At 48.0% G+C, this 23,773-nt stretch overlaps 1 protein-coding gene across 2 annotated transcripts in view; it reads right to left on the bottom strand.

Annotated features, from left to right (window-relative positions):
• Window positions 1-23,773, bottom strand: part of si:ch73-22o12.1 (nectin-2) — a 93,268-nt gene that overhangs the window by 25,739 nt on the left and 43,756 nt on the right. The window contains exons 2-7 of one of the 2 annotated variants that reach the window (XM_035746193.2): window positions 22,422-22,531; window positions 21,589-21,838; window positions 19,022-19,330; window positions 18,744-18,861; window positions 18,273-18,421; window positions 3,970-8,681 (exon numbers count right to left, since the gene is read on the bottom strand). In XM_035746193.2, coding sequence (XP_035602086.1) covers window positions 8,095-8,681; window positions 18,273-18,421; window positions 18,744-18,861; window positions 19,022-19,330; window positions 21,589-21,838; window positions 22,422-22,531 — 1,523 coding nt within the window. In that variant the 3' untranslated portion in view covers window positions 3,970-8,094. Of the gene's footprint in view, window positions 1-3,969; window positions 8,682-18,272; window positions 18,422-18,743; window positions 18,862-19,021; window positions 19,331-21,588; window positions 21,839-22,421; window positions 22,532-23,773 lie in introns of those variants that run through there. The other variant, XM_035746194.2, reaches the window with a different exon arrangement.

The raw sequence follows: 23,773 nt of genomic DNA on the forward strand, positions 1-23,773 counted from the left end.
CCTCCACAGTCCCCCCCAAACACCCTTCTCACTCCACAGTCCTCACCCTACAACTAACCCCCCACTTCTCCTCCACAGTCCCAAACACCCTTCATCACCTCCCCCTACACTATACTGAAACCCATCACCCTACAACTATCCCCCTACTTCTCCTCCACAGTCCTCGTCCCAAACACCCTTCATCACCTCCCCTACACTATACTGAAACCCATCACCCTACAACTAACCTCCACACAGTCCTCGTCCCAAACACCCTTCATCACCTCCCTGAAACTACACCCTATACTGAAACCCATCACCCTACAACTATCCCCCTACAACTATCACTTCTCTCTCCACAGTCCTCGTCCCAAACACCCTTCATCACCTCCCTACACTATACTGAAACCCATCACCCTCACCCTCCTCGTCCCCAAACTTCATCCCCCCCCACACTTACTCCTCACCCTACAACTATCCCCCCACTTCTCCTCCACAGTCCTCGTCCCAAACACCCTTCATCACCTCCCCTACACTATACTGAAACCCATCACCCTACAACTAACCTCCCACTTCTCCTCCACAGTCCTCGTCCCAAACACCCTTCATCACCTCCCCTACACTATACTGAAACCCATCACCCTACAACCCTCCCACTTCTCCTCCACAGTCCTCGTCCCAAACACCCTTCATCACCTCCCCTACACTATACTGAAACCCATCACCCTACAACTACCCCCCCACTTCTCCTCCACAGTCCTCGTCCCAAACACCCTTCATCACCTCCCCTACACTATACTGAAACCCATCACCATACAACTTCTCCTCCACAGTCCCCCCACCCTTCTCATCCACAGTCCTCCTCCCAAACACCCTTCATCACCTCCCCACTACACTATACTGAAACCCATCACCCTACAACCCTCCCACTTCTCCTCCACAGTCCTCGTCCCAAACACCCTTCATCACCTCCCCTACACTATACTGAAACCCATCACCCTACAACTACCCCCCCACTTCTTCTCCTCCACAGTCCTCGTCCCAAACACCCTTCATCACCTCCCCTACACTATACTGAAACCCATCACCCAACTACCCCCCACACAGTCTATCCCAAACACCCTTCATCACCTCCCCTACACTATACTGAAACCCATCACCCTACAACTATCCCCCCCTCCCCACTTCTCATCCACAGTCCTCCTCCCAAACACCCTTCATCACCTCCCCTACACTATACTGAAACCCATCACCCTACAACCCTCCCACTTCTCCTCCACAGTCCTCGTCCCAAACACCCTTCATCACCTCCCCTACACTATACTGAAACCCATCACCCTACAACAACCCTCCCACTTCTCCACAGTCCTCATCCCAAACACGCTCTGTCATGTGGAAGGTGCATTCAACTGGATCTACATTATCCATCTACCCCCCCACTACTCCCACCCCAACCCAGTCAGAAACCCCCTCTGCTCTGGTGGCAGTGGGCCAACCATGCACCACCCCTGGGAGCCCTGCTACCCACAATCCCTTGCCTGCCGTCAGATCAAGCCCAGTCAGCATCAGGAGAGGAAGCGTAATCTCCTTGGGACCCTAGGGGATACAGGGGCACCCCCCACAAGGTCAGGGGTTGAGTGTGTGTGAGAGAGAGTGTGTGTGCGCACAAAATGTAGCTTAATAAAACCCTGAGTAAACATTATGACTTCCTGATAAAAGGTTAACAATACAATTTCCTGTTATGCTAAAGAGTAGTCTCAGTAATCTCAAGAGTTCCAGTGTGTTCTGCTTTAGTGTACTTGAAATTGACACAACAACAGAGTAATGGTGTGGAATGCAGACCGTCAGGTACCCAGGCTAGGCCAGGAGAAGCCATGCAAACAACAGGGAGTAGAAGATCAAATACAGCACATGGAAAAAGTGCTCTGTAAGATGTCAAATATTGTCATTGGTGTGCAGCACCCGGCTCATATACAGGATTTGATAAAAAATAAATACAATTAAAATAAACTGCAATTGTTTTTAAAACTATAAATACACTATAAATCTGTGGCTCTGGATTGGAGAAAGTCAAACAGAATCTACACAAAGCATGTGATGAGGCCAAAAGGAGTTTCCATTCACGTTAAAAAAAAGGTCAGAACCAGGCTGGCTACTCATTTAGGTCATTGAAGAGATGCCCTCATGGGTCAGCCCATCAATACATCGTACTGTGATCCATTCATCATGCCAGCTATCACACTGGGATTGTTGAGTCAGGCCTGGAGCCTAAGGGTGAGAGGTTAAACGGAGACAGGTGGCAGTAGGCTAGGTTCTATCCATCCATCTGCAGACTAGAACAGGTTAAAGTGTGTGTTAAGGCTGTGTGTTAATCTAGACACTACTGTATGGACTGGACAGTAGCTCAGACAAGCCATGGACAGTATATACTTTGAATGCTGCAGAGTCAACAGGCATACATGCAGATACACATACATACGAGTACCCACTCAGATGTCCACACACACACACGTCTCCTCAGTCGAATACCACCACACACACAGCACCCCCCTCAGGCCATCATACCAGACACGGAAACAAACTGCCCCACTTTGCTGGTGTCTAAACACAAACATGCCGTTACAGTACACGCTGCCGTGAACAAACACAGAAACACACACGATTATTCCTAACCGAGTCCGACAGACACACAAAAACCATGTCTGCCTCATCCTCCCGTCACAGGGAGCCAGAACAGGGCCACCATGACAGTGCCCCAGGCATCACTACAATGTAACCACAGCGGATTGGCACTGGACTGGTACAGCACTACGTTAGAACAGGGATTGGACAACACAGAGCTTGGCCCTGCAGTGTCAGTTTGGCTTCAAATCTAGGTTGTGGTTTCTGGTTGAACAGCCAGGTTTTGGTTTAAGGGGTCACTGCTCTTAAACTAGAGGGACGTTCAAATATTTGTGTCGAGCGCAACACAGTGTGCTTGTACTCCGCTCGGGCATTTTAAGTGATGCCACCATTTCCACTCTGTTGTGAAGTCTTCAGCATTCAGCCAGGAGCCCAGAGAAGAGAGCGAGAGAGAGAGAGCGAGAGTGAGCGAGAGTGAGCGAGAGTGAGCGAGCCGCCTTTTCATTTTGCCAGCCTCAAAAGCAATTAGTGGAGCCAGATGGCTGTCTGGACTCTGAATAAATAGTTTGAGCATCGACGGAAAAACCCCATAGACGACACAGACCTGTGTCAAAGCGTCGAGACACAGGGAAGATACGGACCTAAAGAACCAAACTGGTTCTAGCTGAGACGACAGGGCAGAAAAACATTCAAACCTTCACACAATGAATCCATTTCCACTTCATCTCTGCACCTTCACTGTGGGGAGTGAAGGTCACATGGTTTTAGTGATAAAATTATGGGCACATGAAAGCACGCGTCTCCTCCCACTTTCTTTACCAAACCAGTCTGGTTGAGTCAGAGGGTTCAAAGAACGCAGCCCTTGAGAGCTGGTCGAATTACTTAGTTTCAGTCAGCATGCACATTCCCCAACTGATAACAAACCCTCCCTCTATGTGGTAATACCAAAGCAACACCACATTCCTAAGCCATTACACACGGTATCTGTACGTTTCCTTGACGCTCCCACTCTGTCCAAACTACCCGTTACCACGGCAGCGGGTTCACCTTAGTCAACCAGATGACATATGCAAATCAAACAAACAGGGGGAGGGGCTTGGGTGTGAGCTAACACAGGTCACCTCTCTCCCTCGCTACCCTTCTCATGTTGATTCCCATAGCCTAGATACTGTATGTTATCAGCACTCTTGACAATGAACAGTTTTATCACAACCGAAACGAGACAAACAGCAAGACCCAGCACCCTCCAGGGTGTGCTAACATGTTACACTAGCTAACAGAGGACATTGATAATAAATATACCCAGATACCTACGTTCAATTACTATTTATATTCCTTCTATGTACATAATACACAGCAACAAGGTCATCGTTTCAAAAATCAAGAAAACTTTAATTGCAACCAAATACAAAAAACAAAACAAAATAGAAAGACATGACAAATAGTGACAGATTCTAAAAGGTTTCTTTAAAGAAAACTAGTTCAGAGCGGTGAATAAAAAGCACATTTTGTGGTAAGATTGTTTCGAGTGAACTGTACAAAATGGTGCATGGTAAAAGCACATTAAGCCTGTTGTGGCGGAGTAGTCACAGCAAAGCAGTGGAGAAATAAAGCATAAATGTTAAAGCACTGCAATAAGAGATAAAAAGATAAGAACTTGTAAAATAAGCATTGATACAGAAGAGAAGAAATCCTTCATGCTTGGTGCTGAGAAATAGAACACGTGACACCATAAATTAGTCATTCTTTATTTTCCTTTCCACTAGATACTGTATTTATATATTTATAATATGTACACGTCAGGGGGGAGCGATTAAGACGACAAGGAAGTTAAGGCTTGGATTAGTCATCAGTGTTTAGAGCCAGAGGAGGACAATGTGGATTAACAACAACTACCAAATAACAACCTACAAACAAGCTGTGTTAACTCCAGGACAGGAACATTACGTCAACTCTCTAAAAGCATTTTTATTTTAAAATCTTTGTGCCAGGCAGTACAAGCAGAGGTCAAGAGAAGTAGACTCCCAGAAAGCATTTACATTTAAAAAATAAAAATAAAATGTTGTAAAAGATTGGCCAATTGGGTATTCATTTTATGAAAGCTTTAAAAACACAGCCCTCACAGAGAGAGAGTAACAGTACAGATGATTCTCAGAAAGTGTTCTCAGAACACATGTTACTTAAATCCCTGACAGTGGGCAAGAGGAGTGTGTGTGTGGCTCTCTCCCAGTCTCTGGAGAACAGAAGGGTCTGTGAATGTTCTGACAGAGTTCGAACCACTAAGTGTTTGTGTACGTTTGGGGAAGTGCCTTTCCTACTAGTTCTCTCTGTGTGCGTGTGTGTGTGTGTGTGTGTGTGTGTGTGTGTGTGTGTGTGTGTGTGTGTGTGTGTGTGTGTGTGTGTGTGTGAGAGATAAGAGATCAGGCTGCAGGGGACAGTGTAAAGTAATGTCTCCTCTAACTCCCAATGCTAAGAGACAGAGGGGGCAAGAAATGGACATTCGGGTTACACACCGTGGCACTGACAGATGTCCCAAAGCCTCTGTGCCACACACACAGCGCTGACTCAGAAACCACACACAGCACAGGAGCTAGTCTATCTGATAAATAGTATGTGTGTTTATGGGTGAAGGGGCAGGTATCTTAAGTATGTTGATTGAGTTTAGTGAACCTGCCAATCCAGTTATTTCAGTTATCATCTTGGCTGAAAAACTAAAATGTTTACATGTATTTCAACTATTGTCCTTGAGATGAACTAGATTCACAAGTATTTAATAACTGAAGATGCGCATCCTATACCTTTTCATTGAAGGGTTGTCTATTCAAGCAGTTACATTCGGAGTACAGTATTATTGGCTCTGACTGAACTTTGACCTTGGCCAAACCAGGAAGTGAGTTCCACATGACACCATTGACTATACAGCAGTTATTTACACTCTGATCAATATCCACATTTTTTCACAGGAGTTCGACAAGAAAAATAAAGATCCGTACATATATAGTATACAGATACCTCACACCAAAATATACATACAACTTTCTCCCTTCCCTCCCTCCTTCACATTACAAACCGAAGGACATTATCAATATTTCTCCAAAGACACACTTGATCACCTTCATTCAAATATAACTAGTGGGCATATCCTGTTTTGGTGTTACATACAAGTGCAGACTGGAGATACGTGTTTCTTAGTGGTCATTATAAGTTGTTCACTACAGGCCTCTACGCTGACCTTTTCTAGGAGCACGTGTGTGGCTAAGTTGAAACATGTAGGCGCACAGAAATACATTTTGGAGCACAGTGAAAAATATTTGAGGTAATAAAGCTAGAATTCTAAAATTGTCTAGGCGCACCGGTGCACCAAAATAAAAGGTACATGTCGCAAAGCAAAATACTTAGGCGCATATGAAGTAAAACGGCTGCACTGTAGAGCCCTGCTCCCTGCATGTGTACTGTATCTATAATGTTTATGTAAGCCAGAGTTTTGGCCTATACTGAGGACTGACAGGCTTAGGCTATAGTGTTAGGCTGTAGTGCTGATGGTTAGGCGAGTCGCAGTGGGTCCAGTATCTATCCCAGTCTCCCCCCTCTCCGTTCCGGTCTCTCCCCCACACAACAGTCAACCTCCACCACAACAGTTAACGTCATCCTGGAACACTACTACACGTTGCTCTCTCACCAAAGTGTGTGTGTGCGTTTCTCTGTGACCCCATGACCTCTGGCTGGCCGTGACCCATAAACAGACCTAGGCTTTAATGGGCCAATCAGGCACCTCGCCTGGTCAGGGCAGCCAAGGAAACCCCACTGATTAACCAGGGAACACGATGAATCACAGGGGAGTCATGAGATAGGAGTTGTGAAGGGGCTGATTCAGAGGGGATTCAGATCTGGGCTATTGAGGGTAGGAAAGTAAGGCTCTTCAGGAAGACAGGTGGTCATAGCCTTCCAGTGGTCGTCTGTTTGCCTCTAGTGATGTATAATAGTTGTACATGGTGATATTGGCTTGAACAGCCCTCGACTGTCCTGTTAGAAAGACAAATTAGTCACTAAACTATCAAGCTCCGGTCTGAATCATGAAGGATTATACCCAGACCTCTGCTAGTCAATGTAGGTCCTATAACAGGTCATTCACCCCCCTGTGTATGCACAGAATCAATCAATTCATTTGACTTCATTTGTCTAATCAACCTATGAAAGCTGAGATGTACAGTGAGCAGGGCATGACTCCACCATGGCTTTCTGAGTCAGGTCTGGCAGGAAGAAGGGGGTACAGTAAGTGGGGTGTTTGACACGGAGTATTTCATGCCTCCCTACCTCTCCCTGTGTTAATCACCCACACACACAGGGTAGATAGAGAGAGGTGATGGAGAAACTGGGGGAGGAGAGAAACGGGGAGAGAGAAAATGTCCACGTCATAACATCCAAGCGGTGGTCATTTGGTGTGCGTGTGGGCTAAGCTGAGCAGTGACTTCATGGCTCATTAGCAATCAAACTCTTCGTGTCAGGAACACCACAAGAAGAGAGGGATCAAAAAGAGGAGAGGGAGAACAGCCCTGCTGTTTCAGAGCCTTTCCTTTTTCTCCCTTTATCAATTCATCCTAACCCCTCTCTCCCAGTCTCACCAGAGATGAGAACAGCTGTACAGTTCCCTCTATCAATTCCCATTTCATGCACTCTTCATCTAGATGACCTACCTCCTTCAGTAAGTTGTTTATCATTTCAGAATGTCCCAAACTAAATTCTGCACATACTTCCAGTTGATGGCACAATAGCAGAGAGAATGAGGAGGCCTACTGCAACATACAGACACGAGAGAGAGTCTGACATTCTACTGAACCACAACTACATCGACCACTTCCGCTGTCAACCTTCCCCTTCCCCAGTACTGTCACATACAGCAGAAACAAGGCTACTGTGGCCGGAACAAACGTTGTCCCACAGGAGAGAGACGAGAATAGCAGGGAGCAGGTATCATCATGACACCCCTTACATTGCTACTGTGCGTTTAGTGGAGATAAGAGTGAATATTTTAGTGAGGAGTTTCTAACGTGGGAACAGGTGCATGGAGATGCCATTTTACCCACAAGTCCCTACCGCAATGTGTCTCTCTGGAGGCTTCAATCTCCAAGGTCCCTAAGCTAAGGAAAGGAGGAACACAACAGACAGAGCAGCAATGTGAGGAAGATAGTTTCAGGATTTCTTTCATTGTTTTGGTAGATAGATATCAAGTGATCCACTTTTCATATTGAGACCAGAGAAAAAGATTTGTATTATCAATACACCAGTCCTCCATCTTGTTTCTGTACATTGCCTCCCTCAGCCACTTCATCTTGCTCCCTCCATGGACTGCATTTTTGGTCGTCGTTAATATATTTCAAATGATCCAACAGAGGAGAACCCAACACCACCGACTCCTCTAGAAGGAGGACATTTTCATTCATCCTTTCCTTCTTCATCCTGCTTTCCCTCCTCCTCTTCCTCTGCTCGTTCTCTCTACACGTACACGGCAGTCCGTGAGATGACCGACCCGTCGCGCTGAGACTCCATGTCGTCGTCAAGGTAACCACCCATGATTCCGTCCTGGTCATGTGTTGGGCGGAGCTGCAGGATGGGCCCGCCCCTTCCAAAGTGGTCGTAACTCTCCTCGTCATCCTCCAGTTGGTCAAACTTTCTCCGCTCTGCCTCGTCCAGCTCGCCGCTCAACAGGATGTCCTGCGCCGTGGCAACCCCCCCTTCACCATGCCTCCCCAGGTGTAGCGGCACGTGTTGATTGGCCTTTTCAGTCAGGCCATCATGGGCGGAGCCCTCCTTGTAGACGTAGATGGGGCTGTTGTTGCCGCCCGCCCCGTTGCCCCCGGCGCCAGCACCCGTCCCGTTCTTGCTCCCCTTCTTGCCGCCACCGAAGACGCGCGACTTTATGTCGTAGGAGCTGTGGTTTGGGTTGCCGCGGTAACCCTGCTGTTGCCGGCGGCTTCGGGTGACCAGGACGGCAATAAGGGCGGCAACAAGGAGAAGGGCCAGAAGGGAGCCAATCACAGCACCTGCCACCACGCCTGCGTTGGAGGAGACCACAGAGGGTTCTGTAGGAGGGGAGGGAGGGAGGGAAGGGAGAGGAGAGAGAGGATGAGACAGATTGAGAAAGAAAGTAGATGGAGAAGGAAAGAAGGGGGAAACAAAGAGAAGACAAGAAGAGGGGTTGGATGATGTCAGCAGTCTGCACTGTATTCCGGGTGATGTGTTTTTGCATGTGGGAGTGTGTGTGCTGAGGCTCTAACAGCAGTGTTGAACGTCACTGGAATGTCCTACTCTCCCTCTGAGCTGCTCGTCCCCATTCCCTCACAAACGCCCTAATAATGTCAGAGCAACATTTCAACAAGGTCTCTGCAACATCAAGGCAACATGCCAATGACGTCTCCTCCTAAACAGTGTGAGGGCAGTGTGCAGGTTCTCTTTAGTCTCAGCCCCCTCACCCACAAAATAGCAGAACGACTAAGCAAAAATAAAAAGACCTCTGGATTCCATGCAGGAGGATGATAAATGGAGGGAGGGATGCAGCCAGGGATGAAGGAGAAGAGGATGCGGGTGGTGGTGACTGACAGAGCGAGACAGCAGAATGACAACTCCTGCTTCAAGCTACCAGAATGTAGAACAGGACAGTCCGTCTGCCCGCTCTCTCCTAGCTACTGAACACCCAATTGAGCTCCGTTGAATAAGCACCGGACGGTGTGCGCTTTCCCTCAATTTGGTCATATTGCAGGGCTCATGACTCCAGACACATCGGCTGGTGAGATTGATAGTTATTTGCTACCACTCTACCTCTCTTCTCAGCCATCTCTCCCATTCTTCATCTACTACACCTTCCTTTCCTCCCTCCCTCTCGTCCCACACACCACCCCCCTCAGCCCTCACTCTCTCCACACACTGCTCACTTGTACACGAGCAGCGCGCGCACCCCCCATCCCCCACAGTAGCTAAACCTTTCCATTGACACATGACAGTGAGACATGGTCCTCCAATCCCTCCTATAATAAAAACACAGGAACTGTACCTGGAGGTGCTTAAGGATGGAGTAGGTACAAGTATCCCCTAAACACTGATACAGGGTCAGGGGCCACATTCATCAAGATCGTCTCAGAGTTAGAGTGCTGATCTAAGATCAGTCCCCCCTTGTCCATGTAATTTAAATCATTATAAGGCTAAACTGATCCTTGATCAGCAGTGAGATGTTTTATTAATACAGGCCCTGATATATTCTAATCCTCCCAATGGTTAAAGGTTGATTAATGTGGTACTAGATATGTGGTTAGGCGCAAAAAAAGTTGGTGTCTGGGTGGTAGCAGAGGACGCCAGAGCGCTAGCGCAGAGGACGCCAGAGCGCTGGAGCAGAGGACGCCAGAGCGCTGGAGCAGAGGACGCCAGAGCGCTGGAGCAGAGGACGCCAGAGCGCTGGAGCAGAGGACACTAGAGCCGAGGATGCTAGAGCGCTAGAGCCCAGGATGCAAGAGACCAGGATGCTAGAGCGCTAGAGCCCAGGATGCTGGAGCACAGGAAGCTACAGCGCTAGAGCAGAGGACGCTAGAGCAGAGAGCGCTGGAGCAGAGAGCGCTGGAGCAGAGAGCGCTAGAGCAGAGGACGCTAGAGCGCTAGAGCAGAGGACGCTAGAGCGCTAGAGCAGAGGACGCTAGAGCGCTAGAGCAGAGGACGCTAGAGCGCTAGAGCAGAGGACGCTAGAGCGCAGGACGCTAGAGAACAGAATGCTAGAGTGCTAGAGTAGAGGAATCTAGAGCGCTAGCAGAGCACGCTAGAGCGCTAGCAGAGGACGCTAGAGCACAGGGCACTGGAGCAGAGGACGCTAGAGCGCGATCAGAGGACAGCAGAGCGCCATCAGGACAGCAGAGCGCGATCAGAGGACAGCAGAGCGCGATCAGAGGACAGCAGAGCGCGATCAGAGGACAGCAGAGCGCGATCAGAGGACAGCAGAGCGCGATCAGAGGACAGCAGAGCGCGATCAGAGGACAGCAGAGCGCGAGCAGAGGACAGCAGAGCGCGATCAGAGGACAGCAGAGCGCGATCAGAGGACAGCAGAGCGCGATCAGAGGACAGCAGAGCGCGATCAGAGGACAGCAGAGCGCGATCAGAGGACAGCAGAGCGCGATCAGAGGACAGCAGAGCGCGAGCAGAGGACAGCAGAGCGCGAGCAGAGGACAGCAGAGCGCGATCAGAGGACAGCAGAGCGCGATCAGAGGACAGCAGAGCGCGATCAGAGGACAGCAGAGCGCGATCAGAGGACAGCAGAGCGCGATCAGAGGACAGCAGAGCGCGATCAGAGGACAGCAGAGCGCGATCAGAGGACAGCAGAGCGCGATCAGAGGACAGCAGGGCGCGATCAGAGGACAGCAGAGCGCGAGCAGAGGACAGCAGAGCGCGAGCAGAGGACAGCAGAGCGCGAGCAGAGGACAGCAGAGCGCGAGCAGAGGACAGCAGAGCGCGAGCAGAGGACAGCAGAGCGCGAGCAGAGGACAGCAGAGCGCGAGCAGAGGACAGCAGAGCGCGAGCAGAGGACAGCAGAGCGCGAGCAGAGGACAGCAGAGCGCGATCAGAGGACAGCAGAGCGCGAGCAGAGGACAGCAGAGCGCGATCAGAGGACAGCAGAGCGCGATCAGAGGACAGCAGAGCGCGATCAGAGGACAGCAGAGCGCGAGCAGAGGACGCTAGAGCGCGAGCAGAGGACAGCAGAGCGCGATCAGAGGACAGCAGAGCGCGAGCAGGGGACAGCAGAGCGCGAGCAGGGGACAGCAGAGCGCGAGCAGAGGACAGCAGAGCGCGAGCAGAGGACAGCAGAGCGCGAGCAGAGGACAGCAGAGCGCGAGCAGAGGACAGCAGAGCGCGAGCAGAGGACAGCAGAGCGCGAGCAGAGGACAGCAGAGCACGAGCAGAGGACAGCAGAGCACGAGCAGAGGACAGCAGAGCGCGAGCAGAGGACAGCAGAGCGCGAGCAGAGGACAGCAGAGCGCGAGCAGAGGACAGCAGAGCGCGAGCAGAGGACAGCAGAGCGCGAGCAGAGGACAGCAGATCGCGAGCAGAGGACAGCAGAGCGCGAGCAGAGGACAGCAGGTTTCACAGTGTCCCAAGGTTTCACTAAACAGCTTCCTGTAAAGGAATACTTCCTCTCCCACGGTGTTTGGCCTTTTAAACAGCATGAGAAGCTCTCACCAGCACGATCACACACACACCTTATGTTTTACTATACTTGTGGGGACACAAAATGGATTTCAATTCAAAATCCTATTTTCCCTAACCCCTAAGTTTAAAATAGCTTTTGTCCTTGTGAGGATGTGGGAAATCTCCCCACGAGAGAGAATTTCCCTTACACACACACACACACACACACACACACACACACACACACACACACACACACAGGGGAGACGCTTCTCCCAGTCAAGCAGTAAACACACTGAGCACAACGCCTTGGGAAGAACGGTACAAAATCCTCTCAATGAAAAATGCACTCATATCTCCCTCGCTCTCACTGAAGCAACGCAGTTTCTCTGGACCCCCGCAAGGTCAGCCCCAAATATAATCAAATGCCAGGGAGCCACTCACATAGTATAGACAACTAATCACTGTCCATAATGCTGAAATTGTCTATGCAGCTGCCTATCAAAACGATGATAGGTTACATGCCCTGGTAAAGCCTATAGCTTTACTTAATGGAAGGCCTATATTATTATTTATTGAAGGCCTATATTTGGTCGTAATTTTCTCATGTTAAACCTAACATTTCACGATGCTATACACGTTGTCGTAGGGCGTCCATTTAGACTGCTGTCTGGCAACAAGAATGTAATTACTTGTTCGGTAATTAAAAAGTTGGCAATTCAAACATTGCATAGGGTAAAATAGATTTTCAATACAACAGCAGACTAATCAGCAACCAATTGATGTATTCATTTGATATACAACTGTCCTGTATATCCTACCTGAACCTGCACGACATGAGCCATTCCTCGCGCTCTCTCCCAGCTTGGATAGAAAGTTGTTTTGTGTAAAACCAGTTTATTAATGCCAATCTCATTTTTTTCTATGTAGAGGCCTGTAGTAGCTACAGTATGCGGCTGCGTCGGCTTGCATTTTTGTGTGCAAACGTTCTCACCACGGCCTGTAGGTCCAGGTTACAGACCCCACTGTTTTCTCTACTGAGTATTGACAATCCAGACAGTTTTTTCTGAGACATTGTGCATTATATGTCCATTGCGCTGCACACAATTTAAACTTAGTCTTGAATGGTGCATAGAAAGATATACCAGAGATAAGGGACTGTTAATATTGCAACCACACAACTTAAACGTCGGTTCACCAGAATGAAGAAAATCACACAACACACTTTCTTTGTTTGAGCCCTCAAGGACTTTTGTCGGCTCAAGATACATTTGTTTGCATCTGCCAATTTATTGTCTGTCCAGTATCCAGACGACCTGTCCCAGAGCTTCCTATTCAGGTCATCTCTTTACATAACCTGTTGAGTCCGGCAATTAAGGAGAATGAGAGGCTCAAATAAAGATGCTTCAAATCTAGCAGTTCTGCAACACTACTCCCTTCTGCCCAGTTCCCCTCGTCTTGCTACTGCAAATCAAGTTGTTTATAACCATCCCTGTAACTGTCGCTTCTGTGGAGAAATCGTTTTCTAAACTAAAACTCATAAAGACCTACTTAAGAAGCATTAGGCTCTCGATCCGACAAATGTTTTTTAACTCCTGAGTAAGCGCCACTCACTGCACTGGCACCGTCGTAGCCTTGACAACAGCATTTGTTCACCGATATCCCCTTACACTTTCAATCAGTTCATTTATTTCCCAAGGCCCGAGGCACTTTGGTCAGTCACATTCTTGAAGGTCAAGAAACAAATGCTTAGCTTCCTAGTACATTAAAAAGATTCTTAATGACATTTTAGAGGGTTACTGTCACAACTATCTATGTCAGACAGGCGCATGGGCCCCCAGAGCTCGTTGGCGCCCAGGGCTGTCCGGCCAAAAAGAAAGAAACAACCCCAGAAAGTACACTATGCATCGCTCCAGCACAAAAACCACTGGCTGAGGAAAATGATGCTTTTTATAGATCGCATCATGCACGACCATAAGCTCCAAGTAACCGCAAGTAATGAGAGAGATGGGGCGGAAATAAAGCCTGCTGCCGCCCGCCTCCTAAAGACATGCAGCAGCCCCCCAACGCACACACACACACACCACTCAGTGGTGCATGGGTATATATTACATCACCTCATGGGAGAAGACTGATTGGTTGGTTTCTTCACAGAGAGAGAGAGAGAGATGGTGAGTTAGCAGCAGTACTGAATGTGACTTATTGAATGGTCTGGATCAGACCATTGATTAATGTCTTACTGATGGGTGGAGGGATGGCAGAAGGCCGTCAGGCCTGGAGGCTGGAGAGGAACAGACTACATTAGATCTGTTGCTCTTCTCTGTACGCACAGCCAGAGACAGACCTGGAGGAAAGAGGAACGAAGGAGATGCATCCTTCCACTATAGGGGAATAGGGGAAACAGGAAGGATGCAGGTTAACTCATTAAGAGGGGCTGATTTTGACGGGATACCATTGCAAGGGAATAGGGGAAACAGGAAGGATGCAGGTTAACTCATTAAGAGGGGCTGATTTTGACGGGATACCATTGCAAGGGAATAGGGGAAACAGGAAGGATGCAGGTTAACTCATTAAGAGGGGCTGATTTTGACGGGATACCATTGCAGGGGAATAGGGGAAACAGGAAGGATGCAGATTAACTCATTAAGAGGGGCTGATTTTGACGGGATACCATTGCAAGGGAATAGGGGAAACAGGAAGGATGCAGGTTAACTCATTAAGAGGGGCTGATTTTGACGGGATACCATTGCAAGGGAATAGGGGAAACAGGAAGGATGCAGGTTAACTCATTAAGAGGGGCTGATTTTGACGGGATACCATTGCAAGGGAATAGGGGAAACAGGAAGGATGCAGATTAACTCATTAAGAGGGGCTGATTTTGACGGGATACCATTGCAAGGGAATAGGGGAAACAGGAAGGATGCAGGTTAACTCATTAAGAGGGGCTGATTTTGACGGGATACCATTGCAAGGGAATAGGGGAAACAGGAAGGATGCAGGTTAACTCATTAAGAGGGGCTGATTTTGACGGGATACCATTGCAAGGGAATAGGGGAAACAGGAAGGATGCAGGTTAACTCATTAAGAGGGGCTGATTTTGACGGGATACCATTGCAAGGGAATAGGGGAAACAGGAAGGATGCAGGTTAACTCATTAAGAGGGGCTGATTTTGACGGGATACCATTGCAGGGGAATAGGGGAAACAGGAAGGATGCAGATTAACTCATTAAGAGGGGCTGATTTTGACGGGATACCATTGCAGGGAAATAGGGGAAACAGGAAGGATGCAGGTTAACTCATTAAGAGGGGCTGATTTTGACGGGATACCATTGCAGGGGAATAGGGGAAACAGGAAGGATGCAGATTAACTCATTAAGAGGGGCTGATTTTGACGGGATACCATTGCAGGGAAATAGGGGAAACAGGAAGGATGCAGGTTAACTCATTAAGAGGGGCTGATTTTGACGGGATACCATTGCAGGGGAATAGGGGAAACAGGAAGGATGCAGATTAACTCATTAAGAGGGGCTGATTTTGACGGGATACCATTGCAGGGAAATAGGGGAAACAGGAAGGATGCAGATTAACTCATTAAGAGGGGCTGATTTTGACGGGATACCATTGCAGGGAAATAGGGGAAACAGGAAGGATGCAGGTTAACTCATTAAGAGGGGCTGATTTTGACGGGATACCATTGCAGGGGAATAGGGGAAACAGGAAGGATGCAGATTAACTCATTAAGAGGGGCTGATTTTGACGGGATACCATTGCAGGGAAATAGGGGAAACAGGAAGGATGCAGATTAACTCATTAAGAGGGGCTGATTTTGACGGGATACCATTGCAGGGAAATAGGGGAAACAGGAAGGATGCAGGTTAACTCATTAAGAGGGGCTGATTTTGACGGGATACCATTGCAGGGGAATAGCAGAAACAGAAAGGAAAAAGGTTTGTCTGAACGGGTGGGGAAGGATTTTGATGTGACACCAGTGCATGGGAATATTGGAGAGACCAGCTCTGGAGACAGTGGTGATGGCAGAAAGTGGGTTAGCTAACTGCGGCAGAGCAGGTTCCAGTGCAGGGTCAGGGGAGCTAAGCAGTTATTAAGAGAGCAGGTATTTAAGAGAAGGAGAGACCAGCTCAGCAGGATGAAAGAGAGAGAGAGATAGGGTAGAGCAGTATGAGAGAAAGGAAGGAAGATGAGAGAGAGAATGGGATGAGAGGGGGGGTGGAGAGAGGAAGAATTAGAGAGACAGGTGAGAGGGAAATGGAGACTGCCTCAGTGCTGTGGGCTGGTATTTGAGAGGGGGTCTCAGAGAGGGCTAACGGCATGTCTCTCCACTGAGCACAGATCAGTACAGTGCTGTAGGAGCCTGATAGAGGCCAGTTATAGAGGACCGGACCAGGGGCAGGGACACAGACAGACAAAGGAGACAGGTGCCAGGTCAGCTCGTAGCCCTGTGCAGGGATCTCTGCGTTAGTTGTCACACAGCTGGGGGCAGGACAGAAGCAGCAGTAGGACAGGAGCCTGCTCTAGTCTGGTCCAGACACTGGACAATTCACAGCCACGGCCCCTCTTAGCCCTGGTTGGACACATCTCCACTGCATCTGTATTCACACTACCTCTCTCTCCGTCTCAGTCTTTCTCTGTGTGGGCCAGTTCATTCAACCCCCTTTTTACTGTCTTACTCACTGAGGGGGAATGACAGGAGAAAAGAAGAGAGGAGGGAGATGACAGGACAAGGGAGGGGAGTAGAGCTGACATGGTAAAAATCTGTCGTTCTGCCCGAGCAAGGCAGTTAACCCACTGTTCCCAGGGGCCGATGACGTGGATGTGGATTAAGGCACACATCTCTGATTCAGAAGGGGTGGGTTAAATGCGGAAGTCACATTTCAGTTGAATGCATTCAGTTGTACAACTGACTAGGCATCCACCTTTCCCTATAGCACGAGAGAGTAGATGAATGGGGAGGGAGGAAGAGGGAAAGAATTTAGGGGTGATGGACCAGAGGAGAGAGAGGGAGGGAGGACAGAAGAGAAGGAGTTAAGAAGGAGAAGCAGCCAGGAGCTAAAGCAGCAGAGGCCGACTGATCCGCTCAGAGAGGATAGAGAGAGACTACACACTCACAGCACTGTCAGCCTGCTCGCTAGCGCACACACACTAATCAGAGAGAGAAAATGGAGGGGGTGATAGTGGTAGAGAAGAAGCAGTGCCATAGATTCCCATAGGGGTTTTAAATGGCATCAGCATCCTGTTCCCCTCTCACCTCCCTCCTTATTCTAAAAGCAGCCACTCTCTCTACCCTCTACCAACCCTTCCCCTTTCTCACTCTCTCCATCATTCAATCACCCCTTTTTCTCCCCTACTCCCTCCCCCCAGCCACCTGCCCTGTACCCATACCCATACCTGTACCCAGCCCTGTACCCGTACCCAGCCATGTACCCATACCCATACCCGTACCTGTACCCATACCTTTACCCGTACCCAGCCCTGTACCCGTACCCATACCTTTACCCGTACCCAGCCCTGTACCCGTACCCAGCCCTGTACCCATACCCAGCCCTGTACCCATACCCAGCCCTGTACCCATACCCAGCCCTGTACCCATACCCAGCCCTGTACCCATACCCAGCCCTGTACCCATACCCAGCTCTGTACCCATACCCAGCTCTGTACCCATACCCAGCCCTGTAAAACATCCGTTATGTTCCAGAGATGCTAGTGGCTCATCAGAGAGAACACATTAGTACTATGGGAAGGTGAGGAACGGAACGGGGGAGGTGAGGGACAGAGAGAAGAGGAGGTAGAGGAGTGGTGGCTTTTAAAACATTCACTTGTGAATTGCCCTTTTGATCCATTTGTCCTGCATGGATCAAGATGGAACTCGGAGGGGATAGATGGACGGAGTGATGTTTATTTTAACATATTTTTCAAGTGGTGTAGTGGTTGTCTAGTCACAGTACACAACAAGGAGATAGCAAGGTTGAGTTTCAGTCCAGTCCTACGAAAACCATACACTCAAATAAACCCTGCCAGTGTGTGGAGACCTGAAACTGTCTCTGATGATGATTCAATCCATTCTACCAGTAGATGAACAGACGAGTAGAGCTCAAACATCACAGCTAGGATCCATAGGTATGAACAGAAGGAGAGGATTGCATGCAAACAAGGAGGGATGGGTGATAAAGTTTCAAAGGGTAGAGGATGGATAGATGTAAAACCCAAACGGAGGAATAGAGGCCCAGTAAACTGCCCCCCAACCACTAACCCCAGGCATGCTGCTCTCCCTGACTACAGGCAAGCATCACCACACCCTCTGTGTGTGTGTGTGTGTGTGTGTGTGTGTGTGTGTGTGTGTGTGTGTGTGTGTGTGTGTGTGTGTGTGTGTGTGTGTCCCAGTATGCCTGCATGTGTAGTAAGTGTGTCTTCAGGTGTGTGTCCAGGTGTGTTTGTAGCATAGCACGCAGATGTGTATGATTACAGTCATTTCAGGTGTATGTGGACTCACCTCGGACCATAACAGTGACCTGGTCCTTGCCGGTGCCCAAGCGGTTCTTGACCTCGCAGACGAAGGTTGTGTTGGCCTGCTCATCCACCTTCAGCACGGTCAGCACGTTTTCTTTTACCTGCACTGTGTCTGGCATCTGACCGGACATACTGGGGGAAGAGGAGAGGAGGAGAGGGTGGAAAACATAAGTACTGGAACCTGGCCCAGATCTCCCTACTTCCAACTGCCCTTTTCATACATAGAAAAACTGAATTGTTTTTGTTGGCTTATTGTTTCTACTGGGGTTAAACTCCACTATGGAAAGTTACACCATTTCTCCATAATCAAGGTAAGAGGCCAGTGGCTGTCGAGTTCATCATTATTATCATAATACTATCTGTGGTTTATAGTGACCTGTGGATATAGTGATAATTAAAGAAGGAGAGAAAGAGACCAGGATACAGACTGACAAAGACACGGACAGACACTCACGTTTTCCATGTGATGGTGGTAGGAATGGGGTTGGCAGTAGCCTGACAGGTCAGAGCCACGTTGGTCCGACCCATGTACCAGTTATTATCATAGCCCACGATGGTCACCTGTGGGGGGTCTGAGAGAGAGAGGTTAATTAGTGGAACTTCCTACAGAGAGAAAATAATTATATTTGGATGCATATTCATGACAACATTAAAAAGGTCTGAGAATACGCTCTGCATGAGTAAGTGTGTGTGTGTGATGCATGTGTGCACCAGTGTGTGCAGTGGCCTTACATTCGATGGCCAGTTTCATCAGGAAGCTCTCAGGCTTGGCCTGGGTTCGATGGGACACCAAACAGCTGATGTCTTTGCCGTTGTCTGCTGCTGTGGGAACCAGCATGTACTGGCTGGATACCGTCACGGTGTTGTCAGCGCCCGCCGTAGAGGTGGAGGTAGCGTTGCCGTTGACAGCTGTCACCCATGCGATCTGGGCAGCAGGGCGACCGTCGGCCGACTCACAGCGGGCCACAACAACTGGCTTGGCTCCCGTGGCGACAGTGGAGGCTATCACTGTTACCCCGGAGGCAGAGTTCCTGGGTTTGGCTGATGAAGGGAACAGAGAATAATTAATGAATACCAATATTGATAAACGACTAGACCGGCAAAAACAAGACAGACTGTTTGTTCCCTCCTTCTCCATGGCTGTTGAATATGAGTAGAGCAATCAGGACAGGAGCCGACACCAAGCATGACGAGCAGCCGGATCAATAAACGCCAGAGGAGAGAGAGGGGAGCTGCGCCCAGGTTAGAGCAATGATTCTAACGCATTAACAGAAACACAATTGATCTGACAATACTAGTTCTAATTAGAGGTCGACCGATTAAATCGGAATGGCCGATTAATTAGGGCCGATTTCAAGTTTTCATAACAGTCGAAAATCTGTATTTTTGGACGCCTATTTATTTTTATTTTTTTACACCTTTATTTAACGAGACAAGTCAGTTAAGAACACATTCTTATTTTCAATGATGGTCTAGGACCGGTGGGTTAACTGCCTTGTTCAGGGTAGAACAACAGATATTTACCTTGTCAGCTCAGGGATTCAATCTTGCAACCTTACGGTTAACTAGTCCAACGCTCTAACCACCTGCCTCACGAGGAGCCTGCCTGTTACGCGAATGCGTACCGCAGTAAGAAGCCACGGTAAGTTGCTAGCTAGCATTAAACTTATGTTATAAAAAACAATCAATCAATCATAATCACTAGTTATAACTACACATGGTTGATGATATTACTAGTTTATCTAGCGTGTCCTGCGTTGCATATAATCGATGCGGTGCGCATATACGAAAAGGGGCTGTCGTTGCTCCAACGTGTACCTAACCATAAACACCAATGCCTTTCTTAAAATCAATACACACAAGTATATATTTTTAAACCGGCATATTTAGCGAAAAGAAATCCAGGTTAGCAGGAAATATTAACCAGGTGAAATTGTGTCACTTCTCTTGCGTTCATTGCACACAGAGTCAGGGTATATACAACAGTTTGTGCCGCCTGGCTCATTGCAAACTAATTTGGCAGAATTTTACGTAATTATGACATAACATTGAAGGTTGTGCAATGTAACAGCAATATTTACACTTAGGGATGCCACTTATTCGATAAAATACGGAACGGTTCCGTATTTCACTGAAAAAATAAATGATAGTTTCCGGATTCGACCAGATTAATGACCTATAAGGCTCGTATTTCTGTGTGTTATGTTATAATTAAGTCTATGATTTGATAGAGCAGTCTGACTGAGTGATGGTAGGCACCAGCAGGCTCGTAAGTATTCATTCAAACAGCACTTTCCTGCGTTTTGCCAGCAGCTCTTCCCTGTGCTTCAAGCATTGCACTGTTTATGACTTCAAGCCTATCAACTCCCGAGATTAGGCTGGTGTAACCGAAGTGAAATGGCTAGCTAGTTAGCGGGGTGCGCGCTAATAGTGTTTCAAACATCACTCGCTCTGAGACTTGGAGTGGTTGTTCCCCTTGCTCTGCATGGGTAACGCTGCTTCGAGGGTGGCTGTTGTCAATGTGTTCCTGGTTCGAGCCCAGGTAGGAGCGAGGAGAGGGACGGAAGCTATACTGTTACACTGGCAATACTAAAGTGCCTATAAGAACATCCAATAGTCAAAGGTATATTAAATACAAATGGTATAGAGGGAAATAGTCCAATAACTACAACCTAAAACTTCTTCCCTGGGAATATTGAAGACTCATGTTAAAAGGAACCACCAGCTTTCATATGTTCTCATGTTCTGAGCAAGGAACTTAAATGTTAGCTTTCTTACATGGCACATATTGCACTTTTACTTTCTTCTCAAACACTTTGTTTTGCCATTATTTAAACCAAATTGAACATGTTTTATTATTTATTTGAGGCTAAATTTATTTTATTGATGTATTATATTAAGGTAAAATAAGTGTTCATTCAGTATTGTTGTAATTGTCATTATTACAAATAAATACATTTTTTAAAATCAAAATCGTCCGATTAATCGGTATCGGCTTTTTTGGGTCCTCCAATAAATCGGTATCGGTGTGGGGAAAAAAGCATAATCGGTCGACCTCTACTTCTAATAGCAATCAAACTGCACGGGCAGGGTAGAGGTCGGAGGAGGCACGAGAGCACGTACACAGATACATAATAGAACATGGATACACACACACAGACTAAGGAAACAGAACACACACATACAGTCCTACCTAGCATGACGAGGGAGGTGACACCCTGTTCGTTGCCGCTGGGGTAGGTGGCGTATTCACAGATACATAATAGAACATGGACACACACACCCACACACGGTCCTACCTAGCATGACGAGGGAGGTGACACCCTGTTCGTTGCCACTGGGGTAGGTGGCGTATTCACAGATGTATTTCCCCTCGTCACTCATCTTGACGTCTGAGATCTGGATGGAGGGGTTGCTGAGGGAGGGGGGCTCTGTCGTGAAGCGGACCCGCCCCTTCAGGGGCGACGTGGGGAAACTTGCCCCAAATTTAGGGTGGTACACGGCGATGTTGAGCCGCTCGCCCTCCTTCGGCTCATAGATCCAGGACACCTGCGTAGTAGAGTCAAGTTCATTCATTCAAATATTACACAACCTGTCAGATGGAGAAACGGGGTGAATAAATAACAGCGACTCCTACTCTTTGTGAACATATATTACCATCTTTAATTTTATTTATTTAACCTTAACCATTTAACTAGGCAAGTCAGTTAAGAACAAATTCTTATTTACAATGACGGCCTACCAGGGAAGAGTGGGTTATAACTGCCTTGTTCAGAGGCAGAACGACAGATTTTTACCTTGCCAGCTCGGGGATTCGATCCAGCAACCTTTCAGTTACTGGCCCAACGCTCTAAACACTAGACTACCTGCCGCCCCACTACAGTAGATAAAAGCTTTCAAATCAAATATCAGACAATCCATGTATAGTGCATGTAAACTTGGATGATCAAGTGTCTTAATAATAATGTAGAATGTTCTCTTGTTAATGGTCATGGATGTAAATTGTTGTGACAGTAAAAGCCATGAGTCCAGACATTAGTTCCTGTATGTGTGTCTGATCATTTAGGACTTTCTTCTCATGTTGTAAAAACATATCCATTTGTCTACATATGAGTTCCTGTCTGACACTGACCTGTGTGAGCTGTATCCCTCCAGCATCTGCGAAGGCACACCTCAGGTTGACCGCCTGGCTGGGGTAGGACATCACTTCCGGTTCCACTCTCACCTGCTGAGACAATGCCCCTGGGAGGAAGAGGAGAGAACGTTAGAGCACCTTCCTGTTTTCCCCTTCCTGTTCTTTGTCAGAGGCCATGAAGGAGAGGTGAGTAGGAGAGGAAGCTTGTTGAGTCTATTGAGACCAGGCCCCAGCCTGCCTGATGAGGAGAGGAAGCTTGTTGGCACTATTGTGACCAGGCCCTAGTCTGTCCGATGACAGATTATAGTTCTGTGGAATGGTCTGGTTCACCATTAAGACTACCTACAGTAAGCAAGTAGGTCACCGCTCCAGGAGTGTGCTAGAGGGGTGTGTGTGCGGCCGATGAGTGGAGTGATGAGTGGAGGAAACAGGACATGTAGTGATGAGGAAAAAGCCCAGTCCGCTCCACACAGGTCATAAATCATTTGGATGGCTTATGCTTATCTAGAACCAGCTATTTACTCTGGGCTCACACACACACACTGTGTACAAGGATTGGTGTGTGTTTGTGTACATGTTTTCCTACATTATCAGGTCCACAGCGTCCTGACAAGTCACCAGAGGGTGTCTTTCATGCATGTCTGCGTGAAAATTTAATTAACTGTATGAATGAGTGTGCATCGGTGTGTGTCTGATCTACCTATTCTACGTAAAGACAAAATTATCGGCTGCGACACACCTGTCAATGTTTACCAACATTTCAATCTCTCTCTCTGTGTGTGTGTTCCCATATTATAAAGCCACAGGCTTCTTAACATGATGCACACACCCACGTGATTGATACCGAAAACTATTTTAGCATCATAACTGGTTCTACTGGTTTGTTCATCCGCTCTGAGTGAAGAAACAGAAACTAGAGAAGAAGGTGGGGTGGAAAACACACCATCCCTATAGAGACACGAGTCAAAGGCCCAGACTGACGCTCTTCTCTGGTGGTGGTTATGAGCAATCCACACAGCCTACCTCTGCTACCATGGTCTTTAAACAGGAAGAGCGAGAGAGAGAGAGAGAAAAAAAGATAGCGAAAGAAAACAAGCAAGGCATTTCCTAGAATTACCCACTGACTCTCCCAGCACCAACCCAATGTCAGACTCAAACCACAAAATAACCCTTCTGCAACCACATAACCATAACCTCTTTACAACCACCTGGAGACTCTGCTGCCATGATCGAAGAGCCAGAAGCACTGGTATTCCCCTCGTGAGGGGTGAAGGGTTCAGAATCTGAGTGTGTTCTAGCTGGATCCTAGTGCTTCTCCAGACCTTTAAGACCAGTGTGTATTATTGTGT

The sequence above is a fragment of the Oncorhynchus keta genome, chromosome 31 (assembly GCF_023373465.1).
Source record: "Oncorhynchus keta strain PuntledgeMale-10-30-2019 chromosome 31, Oket_V2, whole genome shotgun sequence".
Taxonomy (NCBI): Eukaryota; Metazoa; Chordata; class Actinopteri; order Salmoniformes; family Salmonidae; genus Oncorhynchus; species Oncorhynchus keta.